The 20185-nt window shown below is 44.3% G+C and overlaps 1 protein-coding gene across 1 annotated transcript in view; it reads left to right on the forward strand.

Moving 5' to 3' along the window:
* The window catches only part of VEPH1 (ventricular zone expressed PH domain containing 1), a 904948-nt gene that overhangs the window by 21975 nt on the left and 862788 nt on the right, over positions 1–20185 (forward strand). Inside the window, exon 2 of the mRNA XM_077290690.1 lies at positions 18729–18946. Within this exon, the coding sequence (XP_077146805.1) occupies positions 18809–18946 (138 nt within the window). The 5' untranslated portion in view covers positions 18729–18808. The remainder of the gene's footprint in view (positions 1–18728; positions 18947–20185) is intronic.

Raw genomic sequence — 20185 nt, forward strand, 5'->3', positions numbered from 1 at the left:
ATTTCTGAAAAAAAAGGCAAATGATTTTGGATCAGTGTACATTGTTTTCTCAATGGACAAACTGCAAGCAGAGTGTATCTGTTTGCAATGATAAAACTATATTTTCCAGTCTGTCACTACTTTTATTGAGATAAATAAGAGGATTAGATTATGGGCACCTAGGACGTGATTGTAACGAAATGGTTTAAATTTGACAGATGACGTCTCCACTAGAACTTTACGGGAAGACATAAATCTGCTAGCCGCATGAGAAAAAACATGGCAGTTGTTGATAGGTATGAAATAATGCATTAAGATCATAGTAATTGTATTGCTGCTTATACATTAACCCCTTTCCGACATCGGGCATAATAGTATGCCAATGTCGGACTCCCCGTTTGGTGTGGGCTCCGGCGCTGAGACCGTACCTTTCTGGGCACATGACCGCTGACATATGCAGCTGACATGTGCCTGCAACAGATGCGGGTGGAATCGCGATCCACCCGCAGCTGTTAACCTGTTAAATGCCGCTGTCAAACTTTGACAGCAGCATTTAACTTGCACTTTCAGCAAGCGTGCTGGAAATTCCGCCTGTCACATGATCGAAGGTCACCAATGGGTTGACATGACAATCAGAGGTCTCCAGCAGACCCCTATGGTTGTCATAGTCAGATTGCTATGAGCGCTGCCCAGTGGTTGGCACTCATAGCCAGTGAGCATTTCTTTTACATACAGGTGATCTGATAATCGTCTGTATGTAGCAGACCCGATCAGACAAATGCACCCTCTAGTCTTCCATGGAGACTATTGAAGCATGCAAAAAGTAAAAAAAATGTTTTTAAAAATATTTAAGAAATAAAAAAAACTATTCAAGTGAGAACTTTTCTTAAATGAAACAATGCCATAATGGGCTATTAAATAGCACTATATTCACATTTTTCACCTTTTTGAATTGGTCTGCTGGTTCCATTTTCTAATTTTAAGAATGTGGGCACATAAAAACCTGATTTTTTTTTATTTCAATTTTTATTTTTGTGTTAAAGTAGTAAAACATCAAAAACACTTGAAATTACACCAGTGTAGTAACATATACCCCCTATGCTCATGTGTACCATATATATATATATATATATATATATATATATATATAATATAATAATAACAGAATATTAGCACTAGAAATTGTGCACATGCAGACTTAAATAAATATATCCATTTGAGCTTTAGCCCTTTCTGAGATCAGACATAATATTCTGTCCATGTGTCTTGGGCCTATTTGACAATTGACGGAATATTATGTCATCGCGATCACCCGCGGGGTGTGCGGGCGATCACTGCTGGGTGTCCGCTGATTCTGACAGCGGACACCCGGCACTAAGTGCCAGGAGTGGTCAAAGACCGCGCCCGGCACTTTAACCCCCAAAATGCTGCGATCAAACATGATTGCATCATTCCGGAAGCCGGCAGAGAGCTTACAGTACCTCCGCCTTTGGATCGGACACCCCGTGCCATGACGCAGGGTCCCGATCGTTGCCATGATGACATTAGGATCACCATAGCAAACTTGTTGATGCCCAGTGCATGATGATCAAGTTTGTCAGTGCAGAACTGACTATTTCTGCAGCACGGAGATGCTGCTTCATCTCCATGCTATAGAAGCGATCAGGCTGCAAGAAATGATTGTCCCATAGTGAGACGAGGTAAAGTAAAAATATTTTAAAAAACAATGAATAATAATAATAAAAAAATCAAAAGATATTGTATCTTTAAATAAATATTTGAATAAAATTAAAAAAACAAAAAAAAGTACACATATTTGGTATTGCCGCGTCCGCAATGACCCGACGTATAAAACTGTCCCGTTAGCTACCCCCTTTACGGAATACCATAAAAAATAAATAAAAAACAAGGCAAAAACAATGCTTTATCATCATACCGCCGAACAAAAAGTGGAATAAAACACGATCAAAAAGACAAATCTAAATAAACATGGTAGCGCTGAAAATGTCATTTTGTCCAGCAGAAAACAAGCCATCATACAGCTCCATCAGTAGAAAAATAAAAAATGTATAGCTCTCACAAAAAAGCGATACAAAATAATTATTTTTTCTCTAAAATATTTTTTTTGTATAAGAGCGCCAAAACATGAAAAAATGATATAAATGAGGTATTACTGTAATCGTACTGATCCCAAAAATAAAACTGCCTGATCAAGTTTACCACACATGGAACTGCATAAACACCACCCCAAAAGAAATTCCTGAATTGCTGTTTTTTTGTTCGTTCTGCCTCACAAAAATCGGAATAGAAAGCGATCAAAAAATGTCATGTGCCCCAAAATGGTACCAATAAAAACATCAGCTTGTCCCACAAAAATATGGAAAAATTATAGTTCTCAAAATGTGGTGATGCAAAAACAATGTTTTACACTAAAAAGCATCTTTTGGTGTGTGACAGCAAACAAACATAAAAACCCAATATAAATCTGGTGTTGCTGTAATCGAACCGACCAGAAGAATAAAGTTGCCTAATCACTTATACCGCTCGAGGAATGACGTAAGAAATAAGTAAAACCAATTCTTCACCTATTGTTAAATTTTTCATTCTGCCTCCCAAAAGATCGCAGTAAGGCTCGGCGAACATTTATCCTGCGCTCTGCGTTGAGCGCTTACACCGGAGTTTCCATGTAAATCTCTGAAATACGTGATTCAGACGGAACCTCTTGCAGAAGATTCCCTATAAAGAGGCAGATGGAGGCTCTGTGGATGCCATCTGACCTTGTGATCCATTGGTGTCTGTCTCTTTAGGCGTGCATAAAAGTGCCATCGGCCACAGTTTTGTGCACTTCTGAAAAGAAGGACACCACTGAACAGGGGCCAGATGGAGTCCAGAGTAACTCTGCTGCCTCATGATAATGAATAGTCCCTCAGGGGTTTCATCTGAATTGCGTTACTCAGAGATTTAAATGGAAACCCCAAAGTAAGTGGTCAGCATAGAGCGTCAAATAAATGTGATCACAAACGTTATGTAAAATGATCCCAATAAAAGCTTCAAATCAATCCAAAAAAAAGTAAGTCCTCACTCAATGCCGTTATCTGTTAGTGCAAACATAGGGGGCTTCCACATAACTGGTAGCACAAAGGCTCTGGAAAAGCAAAAGGGCTCCTCACCCGCCAAAAAAAATTCAGCAAATTCTGTGCTCCCAAATACAAATCCCCCTTCCTTCTGGGCCTCACAGTGTGCCTAAACCACATATAGCATCCACATTTGGCATTTCTGAAGTGATGAGAGCTCGCCTATCTTACTGGTGCATACCTCCAGAAGCACAAGCTGGGCTTAACGTAATGATGACTCAAACATACTGGTCACTACAGCGTACTGGTCACTACAGCGTACTGGTCACTACAGCATACTGGTCACTACAGCGGCAGTTTGCAATTTTCACTTGGCAACATTCATTGATGCTTGTTTTCTGGAGAATACCATTGGATTCAAAATCAGCACTACACCTGTAGCTAAATTCCCAAAGGGGTATAATTTCCAAAATGGGGTCACTTGAGGGGAGATTCTGCTCTTCTAGCAAATAGGAGCTCTGTATATGGAGTCCGCAAACTCTTCTAGGAAAATCTGCGCTCCAGGAGGCAAAAAGCACTCCGTTCCTTCCGAGTCTCTCAGTATGGCTAAGTAGTACTGTGCAGCCACATGTGGAGTATTGTCACATTCAGTAGAAATTGTGGGACAAATTTTTGTGCCATTTTTACCCACTTCTTCTGTGAAAATGTAAAATCTGGGGATAAAACTAAATTTTGATAGTAAAAATGTAGTTATTTTAACTTTAACCAATTCAGCTATTTATTTTCTTAACACGGAAATTAAGGTGTTAATTAGGGAGATAGTTATTATTATACAGGGTATCAATCAAGACACACAATATTATCAGTAATGGCAATAACAACAGTTTAACAATTCAACATCTTATTCTCTATTGTATCTAACTATCTCTCAGTATGAACGGTGCTTTAATGTTCTTCTGCTTTGACTTTCATGGACCGCATGCACAACAATGGGGTAGTCACTACAGTAAGTCCTTCAAACATTCTCTATTATTATACTGGCCCTAATGTAAGTCACCGGTACTTCCCGCTATGCCGCAAGCCTTTATTAGCCAGTCCCTTAATACTTTACGTAATCTTCTTGCACTGACCAGCCCCAGTCCCTTAAGAAGCTCTGCCCCGGCCCACAACCTGTACCATATGTCTACACTGGAAGTAATGACCCACTTCATCCATATCTCCTGGTCACCACAGGAGACATTCGGCTCCGTACGATGATCAGGGTTTGACCCTCTGTGCTGGATCTGTGGCATCCAGATATAGGATCTCAACCGGGGAATACTTGGCTTTGGGTCTTAAGTGTTGCAGTCTGGATCTGGGGTCTTGACCAGCATAATCTGGACTTCGTTGCTTGACCTACATGTCTGCTGGTTCACGTCCCCGGCCACTCCATTGTCATTCTTCCTCTGCGTTCCATGGCTCACATGTCCTTCCTCGCTCACTTGTTGCTGCCAATTGCCTTTCCACCTTGCCGCTCCACCCTTTTATATTTGGCAATTGCGTTACAGCTACCACCTGACCTGGTGCTCTCTTCAAATGCATTCCCCCATGAACACTTCCTCCATCTTCCAGTTCCACCTTACTCAGCTTGCTCAGTAGATAGTGACATTTGGTCACAAGTGCCATGGAACTTTGATGAACTGTATCTTCAACTCTCTACCCCCTTACACAGGCAGAAGCCTTGACAGAACCACTGATCTGCAGTAAAGCTTTATGTGACATAGCCTTTCCGTGGGCTTGCTATTGGCGTAGTGGTGACTTTACATGCATTATATCTGTATACCTCTTGAAATCTAATATATTGTGCAGTAAGCCTTGCATACATTTAAATCAGAATCCTTAGTTTTGGATTCAAGCCTCAACTTCACAGTAGGATTATATGAGGACAGAGTGTTAGGTCCTGTACTGGTAGAAAACCAGTATAGAATCATTTTAGTAATATTTGTTACAATGAGATTTACTTCAGCTTCATTATCACACAATATAATTTCTTCTGATGAAAGCAGAACATCATCACCTGTTGGCACTTTAAAATTACTCATGATCATTTTTTTCCACTGGAAATATTGCAGGAGTTGAAAAGGTTACTGATTAACAGAGCTAAAAACAGGAAAAATGTCTCCTTCAACTAAACTACTAGCAAAATAGTCTCCAGAATTAAACATTAAACTTCTTTCAATGTAATATGTAAAGTAGGGCACATGCAACCTGAAGAAAGACTGTTGTCAAGCAGCTCAGTTCTGACATAGTAATAGCACAATGATTAAACCTATACATATGTTTCACAACTACTAAAATATGAAATAAAATGTTTTTATTATTAATTCAATCTAATTACCAATGTTCAAAAGTTAAAAAAGTTCAAGGGAAAGGAAAAAAAATTTCCCAAGAAAAAATATACATGCTCTGGGGGTGCTAAAATAGTATACAGAATAAATTAGACATGTGACTATAACACAGAGATATGGCTATATAAGAATTACTAAAGTGATCTGTGATAGAGTGAATCAATCAGTAAATAAATAACTATATACAGTGGGGCAAAAAAGTATTTAGTCAGTCAGCAATAGTGCAAGTTCCACCACTTAAAAAGATGAGAGGCGTCTGTAATTTACATCATAGGTAGACCCAGTGGCGTAACTACAAAGTTATGGGCCCCGGTGCGAAATTCCAAATGGGCCCCCCCCCACCCCGGGTCCCCCTGCCTCAACCCCACCCACCACCGCCCCCCCCCCCCACCTTCCCCTAGATACGCCTTGGACTGTCGCAGGAATCTCCTGCACTGCAACATGGTGTTGGGTGCCAGCACAGCCCGCACAGTGGTATATCCAGCACAGTGGTATATCCAGCACAGCCCGCACAGTGGTATATCCAGCACAGTGGTATATCCAGCACAGCCCGCACAGTGGTATATCCAGCACAGCCCGCACAGTGGTATATCCAGCACAGCCCGCACAGTGGTATATCCAGCACAGCCTGCACAGTGGTATATCCAGCAGAGCCCGCACAGTGGTATATCAAGCACAGCGGTATATCCAGCACAGCCCGCACAGTGGTATATCCAGCACAGCCCGCACAGTGGTATATCCAGCACAGCCCGCACAGTGGTATATCCAGCACAGTGGTATATCCAGCACAGCCCGCACAGTGGTATATCCAGCACAGTGGTATATCCAGCACAGCCCGCACAGTGGTATATCCAGCACAGCCCGCACAGTGGTATATCCAGCACAGCCCGCACAGTGGTATATCCAGCACAGCCCGCACAGTGGTATATCCAGCACAGGGATATATACAGCAGAGCCCGCACAGGGATATATACAGCAGAGCCCGCACAGGGATATATACAGCAGAGCCCGCACAGGGATATATACAGCAGAGCCCGCACAGGGGTATATAGAGCACAGCCCGCACAGGGGTATATAGAGCACAGCCCGCACAGGGGTATATAGAGCACAGCCCGCATAGGGATATATACAGCAGAGCCCGCACAGGGGTATATACAGCACAGCCCGCACAGGGATATATACAGCACAGCCCCCACAGGGGTATATAGAGCACAGCCCGCACAGGGGTATATAGAGCACAGCCCGCACAGGGATATATACAGCAGAGCCCGCACAGGGGTATATAGAGCACAGCCCGCACAGGGGTATATAGAGCACAGCCCGCACAGGAAAATATACAGCAGAGCCCGCACAGGGATATATACAGCAGAGCCCGCACAGGGATATATACAGCAGAGCCCGCACAGGGATATATACAGCAGAGCCCGCACAGGGATATATACAGCAGAGCCCGCACAGGGATATATACAGCAGAGCCCGCACAGGGGTATATAGAGCAGAGCCCGCACAGGGATATATACAGCAGAGCCCGCACAGGGATATATACAGCAGAGCCCGCACAGGGATATATACAGCAGAGCCCGCACAGGGGTATATAGAGCAGAGCCCGCACAGGGGTATATAGAGCACAGCCCGCACAGGGGTATATAGAGCACAGCCCGCACAGGGGTATATAGAGCACAGCCCGCACAGGGGTATATAGAGCACAGCCCGCACAGGGGTATATAGAGCACAGCCCGCACAGGGGTGTATAGAGCACAGCCCGCACAGGGGTATATAGATCACAGCCCGCACAGGGATATATAGAGCAGAGCCCGCACAGGGATATATACAGCAGAGCCCGCACAGGGATATATACAGCAGAGCCCGCACAGGAAAATATACAGCAGAGTCCGCACAGGGGTATTTAGAGCACAGCCCGCACAGGGGTATATACAGCACAGCCCGCAAAGGGGTATATAGAGCACAGCCCGCACAGGGATATATACAGCAGAGCCCGCACAGGGATATATACAGCAGAGCCCGCACAGGGGTATATAGAGCACAGCCCGCACAGGGATATATACAGCAGAGCCCGCACAGGGGTATATACAGCACAGCCCGCACAGGGGTATATACAGCACAGCCCACACAGGGGTATATAGAGCACAGCCAGCACAGGGATATATAGAGCACAGCCCGCACAGGGGTATATACAGCACAGCCCGCACAGGGATATATACAGCACAGCCCGCACAGGGGTATATACAGCACAGCCCGCACAGGGGTATATACAGCACAGCCCGCACAGGGGTATATACAGCACAGCCCGCACAGGGATATATACAGCAAAGCCCGCACAGGGGTATATAGAGCACAGCCCGCACAGGGATATATACAGCAGAGCCCGCACAGGGGTATATACAGCACAGCCCGCACAGGGGTATATACAGCACAGCCCGCACAGGGGTATATACAGCACAGCCCGCACAGGGGTATATACAGCACAGCCCGCACAGTGGTATATCCAGCACAGCCCGCACAGTGGTATATCCAGCACAGCCCGCACAGTGGTATATCCAGCACAGCCCGCACAGTGGTATATCCAGCACAGCCCGCACAGTGGTATATCCAGCACAGCCCGCACAGTGGTATATCCAGCACAGCCCGCACAGTGGTATATCCAGCACAGGGATATATACAGCAGAGCCCGCACAGGGATATATACAGCAGAGCCCGCACAGGGATATATACAGCAGAGCCCGCACAGGGGTATATAGAGCACAGCCCGCACAGGGGTATATAGAGCACAGCCCGCACAGGGGTATATACAGCACAGCCCGCACAGGGGTATATACAGCACAGCCCGCACAGGGGTATATACAGCACAGCCCGCACAGGGATATATACAGCATAGCCCCCACAGGGATATATACAGCACAGCCCCCACAGGGGTATATAGAGCACAGCCCGCACAGGGGTATATAGAGCACAGCCCGCACAGGGATATATACAGCACAGCCCGCACAGGGATATATATAGCAGAGCCCGCACAGGGGTATATAGAGCACAGCCCGCACAGGGGTATATAGAGCACAGCCCGCACAGGGATATATACAGCAGAGCCCGCACAGGGATATATAGAGAAGAGCCCGCACAGGGGTATATAGAGCAGAGCCCGCACAGGGGTATATAGAGCACAGCCCGCACAGGGGTATATAGAGCACAGCCCGCACAGGGGTATATAGAGCACAGCCCGCACAGGGGTGTATAGAGCACAGCCCGCACAGGGGTATATAGAGCACAGCCCGCACAGGGATATATAGAGCAGAGCCCGCACAGGGATATATACAGCAGAGCCCGCACAGGGATATATACAGCAGAGCCTGCACAGGGATATATACAGCAGAGTCCGCACAGGGGTATTTAGAGCACAGCCCGCACAGGGGTATATACAGCACAGCCCGCACAGGGGTATATAGAGCACAGCCCGCACAGGGATATATACAGCAGAGCCCGCACAGGGATATATACAGCAGAGCCCGCACAGGGGTATATAGAGCACAGCCCGCACAGGGATATATACAGCAGAGCCCGCACAGGGGTATATACAGCACAGCCCGCACAGGGGTATATACAGCACAGCCCGCACAGGGATATATACAGCACAGCCCGCACAGGGGTATATACAGCACAGCCCGCACAGGGGTATATACAGCACAGCCCGCACAGGGGTATATACAGCACAGCCCGCACAGGGATATATACAGCAGAGCCCGCACAGGGATATATACAGCAGAGCCTGCACAGGGGTATATAGAGCACAGCCCGCACAGGGATATATACAGCAGAGCCCGCACAGGGGTATATACAGCAGAGCCCGCACAGGGGTATATACAGCACAGCCCGCACAGGGGTATATACAGCACAGCCCGCACAGGGGTATATACAGCACAGCCCGCACAGGGGTATATACAGCACAGCCCGCACAGGGGTATATACAGCACAGCCCGCACAGGGATATATACAGCAGAGCACGCACAGGGATATATACAGCAGAGCCCGCACATCTCCTCCCCCCCCGATAATGGCCCCACAGTCCAGTTAAAAAAAAAAAAAACTCTCCTCACCTTTCCTTTTGCCCGCGCTGCTCCCGGCGGCTGCAGTCTGCCCAGGACACTGCAGGTGCGCGATGATATGACATCATCGCGCACCCGCAGTTTACTGTCAGAGGCAGAGCGGGGAATGATGGGAGAGGGGGCGTCAGCAAACGCTCTCTCCTCCATCATTGTATTGAACTATACCGGTGTCATAGACGCCGGTATAGTTAAATGCGGCGGCGGCGGCGGCGTGGGGGAACAGTGCAGCGGCCCACTACTGGCACCGGCTCTTCTGGCATTTGCCAGAAGTGCCCGATGGCCAGTCCGGCCCTGCACTGACCTGCCAACCCGGGGCCCCTGACCTGCGGGGCCCGGTCGCAATGGCGACCGCTGCGACCGCGGTAGTTACGCCCCTGGGTAGACCTCAACTATGGGAGACAAACTGAGAAAAAAAATCCAGAAAATCACATTGTCTGTTTTTTTATCATTTTATTTGCATATTATGGTGGAAAATAAGTATTTGGTCAGAAACAAACAATCAAGATTTCTGGCTCTCACAGACCTGTAACTTCTTCTTTAAGAGTCTCCTCTTTCCTCCCCTCATTACCTGTAGTAATGGCACCTGTTTAAACTTGTTATCAGTATAAAAAGACACCTGTGCACACCCTCAAACAGTCTGACTCCAAACTCCACTATGGTGAAGACCAAAGAGCTGTCAAAGGACACCAGAAACAAAATTGTAGCCCCGCACCAGGCTGGGAAGACTGAATCTGCAATAGCCAACCAGCTTGGAGTGAAGAAATCAACAGTGGGAGCAATAATTAGAAAATGGAAGACATACAAGACCACTGATAATCTCCCTCGATCTGGGGCTCCACGCAAAATCCCACCCCGTGGGGTCAGAATGATCACAAGAACGGTGAGCAAAAATCCCAGAACCACGCAGGGGGACCTAGTGAATGAACTGCAGAGAGCTGGGACCAATGTAACAAGGCCTACCATAAGTAACACACTACGCCACCATGGACTCAGATCCTGCAGTGCCAGACGTGTCCCACTGCTTAAGCCAGTACATGTCCGGGCCCATCTGAAGTTTGCTAGAGAGCATTTGGATGATCCAGAGGAGTTTTGGGAGAATGTCCTATGGTCTGATGAAACCAAACTGGAACTGTTTGGTAGAAACACAACTTGTCGTGTTTGGAGGAAAAAGAATACTGAGTTGCATCCATCAAACACCATACCTACTGTAAAGCATGGTGGTGGAAACATCATGCTTTGGGGCTGTTTCTCTGCAAAGGGGCCAGAACGACTGATCCGGGTACATGAAAGAATGAATGGGGCCAAGTATCGTGAGATTTTGAGTGCAAACCTCCTTCCATCAGCAAGGGCATTGAAGATGAAACGTGGCTGGGTCTTTCAACATGACAATGATCCAAAGCACACCTCCAGGGCAACGAAGGAGTGGCTTCGTAAGAAGCATTTCAAGGTCCTGGAGTGGCCTAGCCAGTCTCCAGATCTCAACCCTATAGAAAACCTTTGGAGGGAGTTGAAAGTCCGTGTTGCCAAGCGAAAAGCCAAAAACATCACTGCTCTAGAGGAGATCTGCATGGAGGAATGGGCCAACATACCAACAACAGTGTGTGGCAACCTTGTGAAGACTTACAGAAAACGTTTGACCTCTGTCATTGCCAACAAAGGATTTATTACAAAGTATTGAGATGAAATTTTGTTTCTGACCAAATACTTATTTTCCACCATAAAATGCAAATAAAATGATAAAAAAACAGACAATGTGATTTTCTGGAATTTTTTTTCTCAGTTTGTCTCCCATAGTTGAGGTCTACCTATGATGTAAATTACAGACGCCTCTCATCTTTTTAAGTGGTGGAACTTGCACTATTGCTGACTGACTAAATACTTTTTGCCCCACTGTAGATATAAATATAATCATGTAGCTGCAATTGCATATAACTAATAATTATAATGAAGATTTTATTGATTATGGTAGCAAATATAAAGTGACATGTGCTACAGAGGAAGCCCAAAAATATTTTTATAATATACAAAGCATTACACTAAATAAAGTAACAAATATAATAAATATAGCACAGGCAAGATGAACATATCCATGAATCAATTAAACATTGTCATTTTCAGTAAAGCATGTCAGTACAAACCCAACCACATGTATATTGTGCCCAATGTGTGCTTTGCTTTATAGCTTTAACGATGGAACAGGTATTTCTAAATCATTATATTTATATCTATATGGTTATTTATTGATCTGTGGATATGTTCTTCTTGCCTGTGCTATATTTATTTGAGTTATTATTCTATTAACCCCTTCCCGACATTTGACGTACTATCCCGTCGAGGTGGGGTGGGCCCGTATGACCGCCGACGGGATAGTACGTCATCACCGATCAGCGGCGCTCACGGGGGGAGCGCGGCCGATCGCGGCCGGGTGTCAGCTGCATATCGCAGCTGACATCCGGCACTATGTGCCAGGAGCGGTCACGGACCGCCCCCGGCACATTAACCCCCGGCACACCGCGATCAAACATGATCGCAGTGTACCGGCGGTATAGGGAAGCATCGCGCAGGGAGGGGGCTCCCTGCGGGCTTCCCTGAGACCCCCGGAGCAACGCGATGTGATCGCGTTGCTGCGAGGGTCTCCTACCTCCTTCCTGGCTGCAGGTCCCGGATCCAAGATGGCCGCGGCATCCGGGTCCTGCAGGGAGGGAGGTGGCTTACCGAGTGTCTGCTCAGGGCAGACGCTTGGTAAGCCTGCAGCCCTGCACAGCAGATCGTCGATCTGGCAGAGTGCTGTGCACACTGCCAGATCAATGATCTGTGATGTCCCCCCCTGGGACAAAGTAAAAAAGTTAAAAAAAATTTTTTCCACATGTGTAAAAAAAAAAAAAAAAAAAATCCTAAATAAATAATAAAAAAAAAATATATATTATTCCCATAAATACATTTCTTTATCTAAATAAAAAAAACAAAACAATAAAAGTACACATATTTAGTATCGCCGCGTCCGTAACGACCCAACCTATAAAACTGCCCCACTAGTTAACCCCTTCAGTAAACACCGTAAGAAAAAAAAAAAAAAAACGAGGCAAAAAACAACGCTTTATTACCATACCGCCGAACAAAAAGTGGAATAACACGCGATCAAAAAGACTGATATAAATATCCATGGTACCGCTGAAAACGTCATCTTGTCCCGCAAAAAACAAGCCGCCATACAACATTATCAGCAAAAAAATAAAAAAGTTATAGTCCTGAGAATAAAGCGATACGAAAATAATTATTTTTTCTATATTTTAGTTTTTATCGTATAAAAGCGCCAAAACATAAAAAAATGATATAAATGAGATATCGCTGTAATCGTACTGACCCGAAGAATAAAACTGCTTTATCAATTTTACCAAACGCGGAACGGTATAAACGCCTCCCCCAAAAGAAATTCATGAATAGCTGGTTTTTGGTCATTCTGCCTCACAAAAATCGGAATAAAAAGCGATCAAAAACGGTCACGTGTCCGAAAATGTTACCAATAAAAACGTCAACTCGTCCCGCAAAAAACAAGACCTCACATGACTCTGTGGAGCAAAATGTGGAAAAATTATAGGTCTCAAAATGTGGAGACGCAAAAACTTTTTTGCTATAAAAAGCGTCGCTGGTTTCACACTTGCGTTTTTGTCTGCAGCGTTTTTTGCACAAAAAAACGCATGCGTTTTTTCCCTATATTTAACATTGAAAACGCATGCGGTTTTTTTGTACGCGTTTGGTCGCATTTTCAAACGCATGCGTTTTTTTTCTGCATGCGTTCATTTTCAGAAATACAACCTGCAGTATTTTCTTGCGTTTTTAAGCACATGCGTTTGTTTGCGTTAAAAACGCATGCATTTTTATCGAAAAAAAACAGAAAACACACTGAAAAGCCACCCACCACCATCAAGGTGATAAAGGGATCCAAACCCTAACCCTAACTCTACCCCTAACCTCACCCCTAACCGTTTAATGAACATTTTCTGACAGTCATAGTGCCACGTATTTCAGTGCCACGTATTTCAGTGCCACGTATTTCAGTGCCACGTGTTTCAGTGCCACGTATTTCAGTGCCACGTATCACATATTTCAGTGCCACGTATCACGTATTTCAGTGCCACGTATCACGTATTTCAGTGCCACATATTTTAGTACCACGTATTTCAGTGCCACGTATTTCAGTGCCACGTATTTCAGTGCCACGTATTTCAGTGCCACGTATTTCAGTGCCACGTATCACGTATTTCAGTGCCACGTATTTCAGTGCCACGTATTTCAGTGCCACGTATTTCAGTGCCACGTATTTCAGTGCCACGTATTTCAGTGCCACGTATTTCAGTGCCACGTATTTCAGTGCCATGTATCACGTATTTCAGTGCCACGTGTTTCAGTGCCACGTATTTAAGTGCCACGTATCACGTATTTCAGTGCCACGTATTTCAGTGCCACGTATTTCAGTGCCACGTATCACGTATTTCAGTGCCACGTATTTCAGTGCCACGTATTTCAGTGCCACGTATTTCAGTGCCACGTATTTCAGTGCCACGTATTTCAGTGCCACGTATTTCAGTGCCACGTATTTCAGTGCCACGTATCACGTATTTCAGTGCCACGTGTTTCAGTGCCACGTATTTAAGTGCCACGTATCACGTATTTCAGTGCCACGTATTTCAGTGCCACGTATTTCAGTGCCACGTATTTCAGTGCCACGTATTTCAGTCACGTTTAGGGTTAGGGGTAGGGTTAGGGTTAGGGCTAGGGTTGGAGGTAAAGTTAGGGTTGGGGCTAAAGTTAGGGTTGGGGCTAAAGTTAGGGTTGGGGCTAAAGTTAGGGTTAGGGTTTGGATTACATTTACGTTTGGATTAGGGTTGGGATTAGAATTATGGGTGTGTCAGGGCTAGGGGTGTGGTTAGGGTTACCGTTGGGATTAGGGTTAGGGGTGTGTTTGGGTTAGGGTTTCAGGTAGAATTGGGGAGTTTCCACTGTCCAGGCACATCAGGGGCTCTACAAGCGCGACATGGCGTCCAATCTCAATTCCAGCCAATTCTGCGTTGAAAAAGTAAAACAGTGCTCCTTCCCTTCCGAGCTCTCCCGTGCGCCCAAAAAGGGGTTTACCCCAACATATGTGTTATCAGCGTACTCGGGACAAATTGAACAACAACTTCTGGGGTCCAAGTTCTCTTGTTATCCTTAGGAAAATAAAAATTTTGGGGGCTAAAAATCATTTTTGTGGGAAAAAAAAGATGTTTTATTTTCACGGCTCTGCGTTATAAACTGTAGTGAAACACTTGGGGGTTCAAAGTTCTCACAACACATCTAGATAAGTTCCTTGGGAGGTCTAGTTTCCAATATGGGGTCACTTGTGGGGGGTTTGTACTGTTTGGGTACATCAGGGGCTCTGCAAATGCAACGTGACGCCTGCAGACCAATCCATTTAAGGCTGCATTCCAAATGGCGCTCCTTCCCTTCCGAGCTCTGTCATGCACCCAAACAGTGGTTCCCCCCCACATATGGGGTATCAGCGTACTCAGGACAAATTGGACAACAACTTTTGGGGTCTAATTTATCCTGTTACCCTTGTGAAAATACAAAACTGGGGGCTAAAAAATCATTTTTGTGAAAAAAAAAAAAGAATTTTTATTTTCACGGCTTTGCGCTATAAACTTTAGTGAAACACTTGGGGGTTCAAAGTTCTCAAAACACATCTAGATAAGTTCCTTGGGAGGTCTAGTTTCCAATATGGGGTCACTTGTGGGGGGTTTGTACTGTTTGGGTACATCAGGGGCTCTGCAAATGCAACGTGACGGCTGCTGACCAATCCATTTAAGTCTGCATTCCAAATGGCGCTCCTTCCCTTCCGAGCTCTGTCATGCGCCCAAACAGTGGTTCCCCCCGACATATGGGGTATCAGCGTACTCAGGACAAATTGGACAACAACTTTTGGGGTCTAATTTATCCTGTTACCCTTGTGAAAATACAAAACTGGGGGCTAAAAAATCATTTTTGTGAAAAAAAAAAAAAAATTATTTTCACGGCTCTGCGTTATAATCTGTAGTGAAACACTTGGGGGTTCAAAGCTCTCAAAACACATCTAGATAAGTTCCTTAGGGGGTCTACTTTCCAAAATGGTGTCACTTGTAGGGAGTTTCAATGTTTAGGCACATCAGGGGCTCTCCAAACGCAACATGGCGTCCCATCTCAATTCCAGTCAATTTTGCATTGAAAAGTCAAATGGCGCTCCTTCCCTTCCAAGCTCTGCCATGCGCCCAAACAATGGTTTACACCCACATATGGGGTATCAGCGTACTCAGGACAAATTGCACAACATTTTTTGGGGTCCAATTTCTTCTCTTACCCTTGGGAAAATAAAAAATTGGGGGCAAAAAGATCATTTTTGTGAAAAAAATATGATTTTTTATTTTTACGGCTCTGCATTATAAACTTCTGTGAAGCACTTGGTGGGTCAAAGTGCTCACCACACATCTAGATAAGTTCCTTAGGGGGTCTACTTTCCAAAATGGTGTCACTTGTAGGGAGTTTCAATGTTTAGGCACATCAGGGGCTCTCCAAACGCAACATGGCGTCCCATCTCAATTCCAGTCAATTTTGCATTGAAAAGTCAAATGGCGCTCCTTCCCTTCCAAGCTCTGCCATGCGCCCAAACAATGGTTTACACCCACATATGGGGTATCAGCGTACTCAGGACAAATTGCACAACATTTTTTGGGGTCCAATTTCTTCTCTTACCCTTGGGAAAATAAAAAATTGGGGGCGAAAAGATCATTTTTGTGAAAAAATATGATTTTTTATTTTTACGGCTCTGCATTATAAACTTCTGTGAAGCACTTGGTGGGTCAAAGTGCTCACCACACATCTAGATAAGTTCCTTAGGGGGTCTACTTTCCAAAATGGTGTCACTTGTAGGGAGTTTCAATGTTTAGGCACATCAGGGGCTCTCCAAACGCAACATGGCGTCCCATCTCAATTCCAGTCAATTTTGCATTGAAAAGTCAAATGGCGCTCCTTCCCTTCCAAGCTCTGCCATGCGCCCAAACAATGGTTTACACCCACATATGGGGTATCAGCGTACTCAGGACAAATTGCACAACATTTTTTGGGGTCCAATTTCTTCTCTTACCCTTGGGAAAATAAAAAATTGGGGGCGAAAAGATCATTTTTGTGAAAAAATATGATTTTTTATTTTTACGGCTCTGCATTATAAACTTCTGTGAAGCACTTGGTGGGTCAAAGTGCTCACCACACATCTAGATAAGTTCCTTAGGGGGTCTACTTTCCAAAATGGTGTCACTTGTAGGGAGTTTCAATGTTTAGGCACATCAGGGGCTCTCCAAACGCAACATGGCGTCCCATCTCAATTCCAGTCAATTTTGCATTGAAAAGTCAAATGGCGCTCCTTCCCTTCCAAGCTCTGCCATGCGCCTAAACAATGGTTTACCCCCACATATGGGGTATCAGCGTACTCAGGACAAATTGTACAACAACTTTGGGGGTCCATTTTCTCCTGTTACCCTTGGTAAAATAAAACAAATTGGAGCTGAAATAAATTTTGTGTGAAAAAAAGTTAAATGTTCATTTTTATTTAAACATTCCAAAAATTCCTGTGAAACACCTGAAGGGTTAATAAACTTCTTAAATGTGGTTTTGAGCACCTTGAGGGGTGCAGTTTTTAGAATGGTGTCACACTTGAGTATTTTCTATCATATAGACCCCTCAAAATGACTTCAAATGAGATGTGGTCCCTAAAAAAAAATGGTGTTGTAAAAATGAGAAATTGCTGGTCAACTTTTAACCCTTATAACTCCGTCACAAAAAAAAATTTTGGTTCCAAAATTGTACTGATGTAAAGTAGACATGTGGGAAATGTTACTTATTAAGTATTTTGCGTGACATATGTCTGTGATTTAAGGGCACAAAAATTCAAAGTTGGAAAATTGCAAAATTTTCAAAATTTTCGCCAAATTTCCATTTTTTTCACAAATAAACGCAAGTTATATCGAATAAATTTTACCTTTAACATGAAGTACAATATGTCACGAGAAAACAATGTCAGAATCGCCAAGATCCGTCAAAGCGTTCCAGAGTTATAGCCTCATAAAGGGACAGTGGTCAGAATTGTAAAAATTGGCCCGGTCATTAACGTGCAAACCACCCTTGGGGGTGAAGGGGTTAAGTGCAGAGGTGGGGAACCTTTTTTCCAGCTGGGGACCATTTGGAAATTTCTACCATCATTCGGGGGCCACACAAAAATGATCACCTTTAAAATTACCCCAGTATATTTAATCAAACAATTAGTTACGGTAACTCACCCTTAATGTGACGGCTGGAGCTGCTTCTTTTTGGTGCAGCTGTGATGTTAGGTGATACTGATCATGTTGCTTCTCACAGCTGCTTTGTGTTGGCCAGGAGAGTAGTCAACTTTTTGTCATAATAAGTTTTGTAAATCATATACAGTACATCACATAGGAGACACTGGGACTACTGTATATACATCATATAGGAGATGCTGAGACAGCGGTATATACACCACGTAGGAGACAATGGGACTGCTGTATAAGCATCACATAGGAGACACTGTGACTGCTGTCTATACATCACACAGGAGACGCTGGGACTGCTGTATATGCATCACATAGGAGACGCGGAGACTGCTGTATCTATATCACATAGAGAACGCTGAGGCAGCTGTACATACATCACATAGGAGACACTGGGACTGCTGTATATACATCACATAGGAGATGCTGGGACTGCTGTACATACATAGCATAGGAAACAGGTGATTATACATATCACTTGGGGGTACATACAGCCCTGGGGGGATATACAGCAGTGGGGGTACAGGCAGGTCACCGCACCATCAAAACGACGCATACATAGAGTACGCTCGCCGCATGCTGATGTAGGCGGAGCTGACTGGAGGAGGTGCGGCGGTGTGCGGAGCTTCACAGAGGACATACGCAGCCCTACACCCGCAAATGTGAAACCAGCCTAATAGTGCAATGACTGTAATAAAGAGAAGGTACAATCGCAAAATTGCTAATGTGGAGGAAGGATTCAGGCCTCATGCACACGATTTATTATGGAAATATCTCTGAAGAGACTAATTGTATTGTTTTGTTTCTCATTTGCAGTTTAAAGACAAAAGAGGGATGCTAAACATGTATTTGTAAATGGATGGCTGTACGGCTTTTTTTATGGAGTAATAACAGCCATGCACCATTTGTTCTTGTTAGTTTTGGAACAAAAAGATCTTTCTAGAGCTGGGGATTTATTCTCCTTAGACGATTTTGAAATTGAAGACTACCTGTCTGAAGCTCTGAATCGAATAAAAGTGATATCATCTTCTACGGTGAGTACAATATTTACACTCACAGCATTATCCTAAGTCAGTGTACTAACGAACTTTATCAGAACAACGCTGGGAAACCTACAGTTTACCTAAAACTGTGCAAAGAAGGTACAAGTTTTCAGCATCCAATTAGTTTCACCGTAAGCACAAATCTTTGTAGGGGATCTTGCACTTACAAGAGCATTACCTTTAGACCGGTGTCACACTTGCAACTGCAGTGCGAGAAGCCCACGCGAGTCTTTCACCTCCATACCCGGCACTGCCGCCGGCACTCGGGACTGGAATGTGCGGCTGCATGTATTTCTATGCAGCTGAATGCTCCGGTCCTGAGCGGCAAATCTGTGGACTAGTTTTGGAGAACACCTTTAGGTGCATTTGCAAAATATGTGCTCAGAACAAAGTGGGCTTCCTCCAACAGCGCAGTCAATAAGTGCCGCGGGGGCAGAGCAGGTGCCCTGGACCATGCAGACCTGAACTTGATAACTTCTCTAAAGCTAGAACATAATATAAAGGTAAGAGTCTTTCTAGCTAAAGGTTCCCTACAAGAACCTATAGGTTTTTTTATGGATTTGTGAGCTGACATACATTTCTGAAGTTTCACTGGCCTCCAATTTTTCAGTGGTACTGCAAGTAAAAGACAGTTTATGTTGGTGTCTAGTAGGTTTCGTAGAAATACATTTTGCTTTAAAACTCCCTTTGACAATACGTACATTTGTTTGTCCTAACATTGTACAGCAAGTTTCTGTCTGCAAAGAGAGGGTTCCTTTTGTGAAGTTGGAGGACATTGCTCTCATGCTCCTTATTTAATGTAAATAGAAAGCAGAATTCAATATTTGCTGAGATACAAACATGTTTGCTTTGAAGACATAAACCTTTGTGTGCAAAGGCAATCCACCTCAGGAGAACTAAGCCTGGGTGGCATGAACTATATTGTTCGTATCCTGGTTCATGATTATTCATACTGACATGGACACTCATCTTCATTTTCTATGAAAATCACTTTTGTCATGGAGTATATTTCCATTTTGGCCACTAGAGGGCAGCATTGAAACATGATATGAATATAATTTCATAAATTTGTGAATGAACGGTCTGTACTGTTACCAGAGATAGATCTCAACTTTTCAGTTTTTAACATTTTTTAAGCGAATTTTTATTGATTTATTCCTTTGGCTTTAAATGTGATATATATTTACTTAAATGAATGTCACTATAATCACTTTTTTCTCAGAAAATACA

This window comes from Ranitomeya variabilis, chromosome 2, assembly GCF_051348905.1.
Source record: "Ranitomeya variabilis isolate aRanVar5 chromosome 2, aRanVar5.hap1, whole genome shotgun sequence".
Taxonomy (NCBI): domain Eukaryota; kingdom Metazoa; phylum Chordata; class Amphibia; order Anura; family Dendrobatidae; genus Ranitomeya; species Ranitomeya variabilis.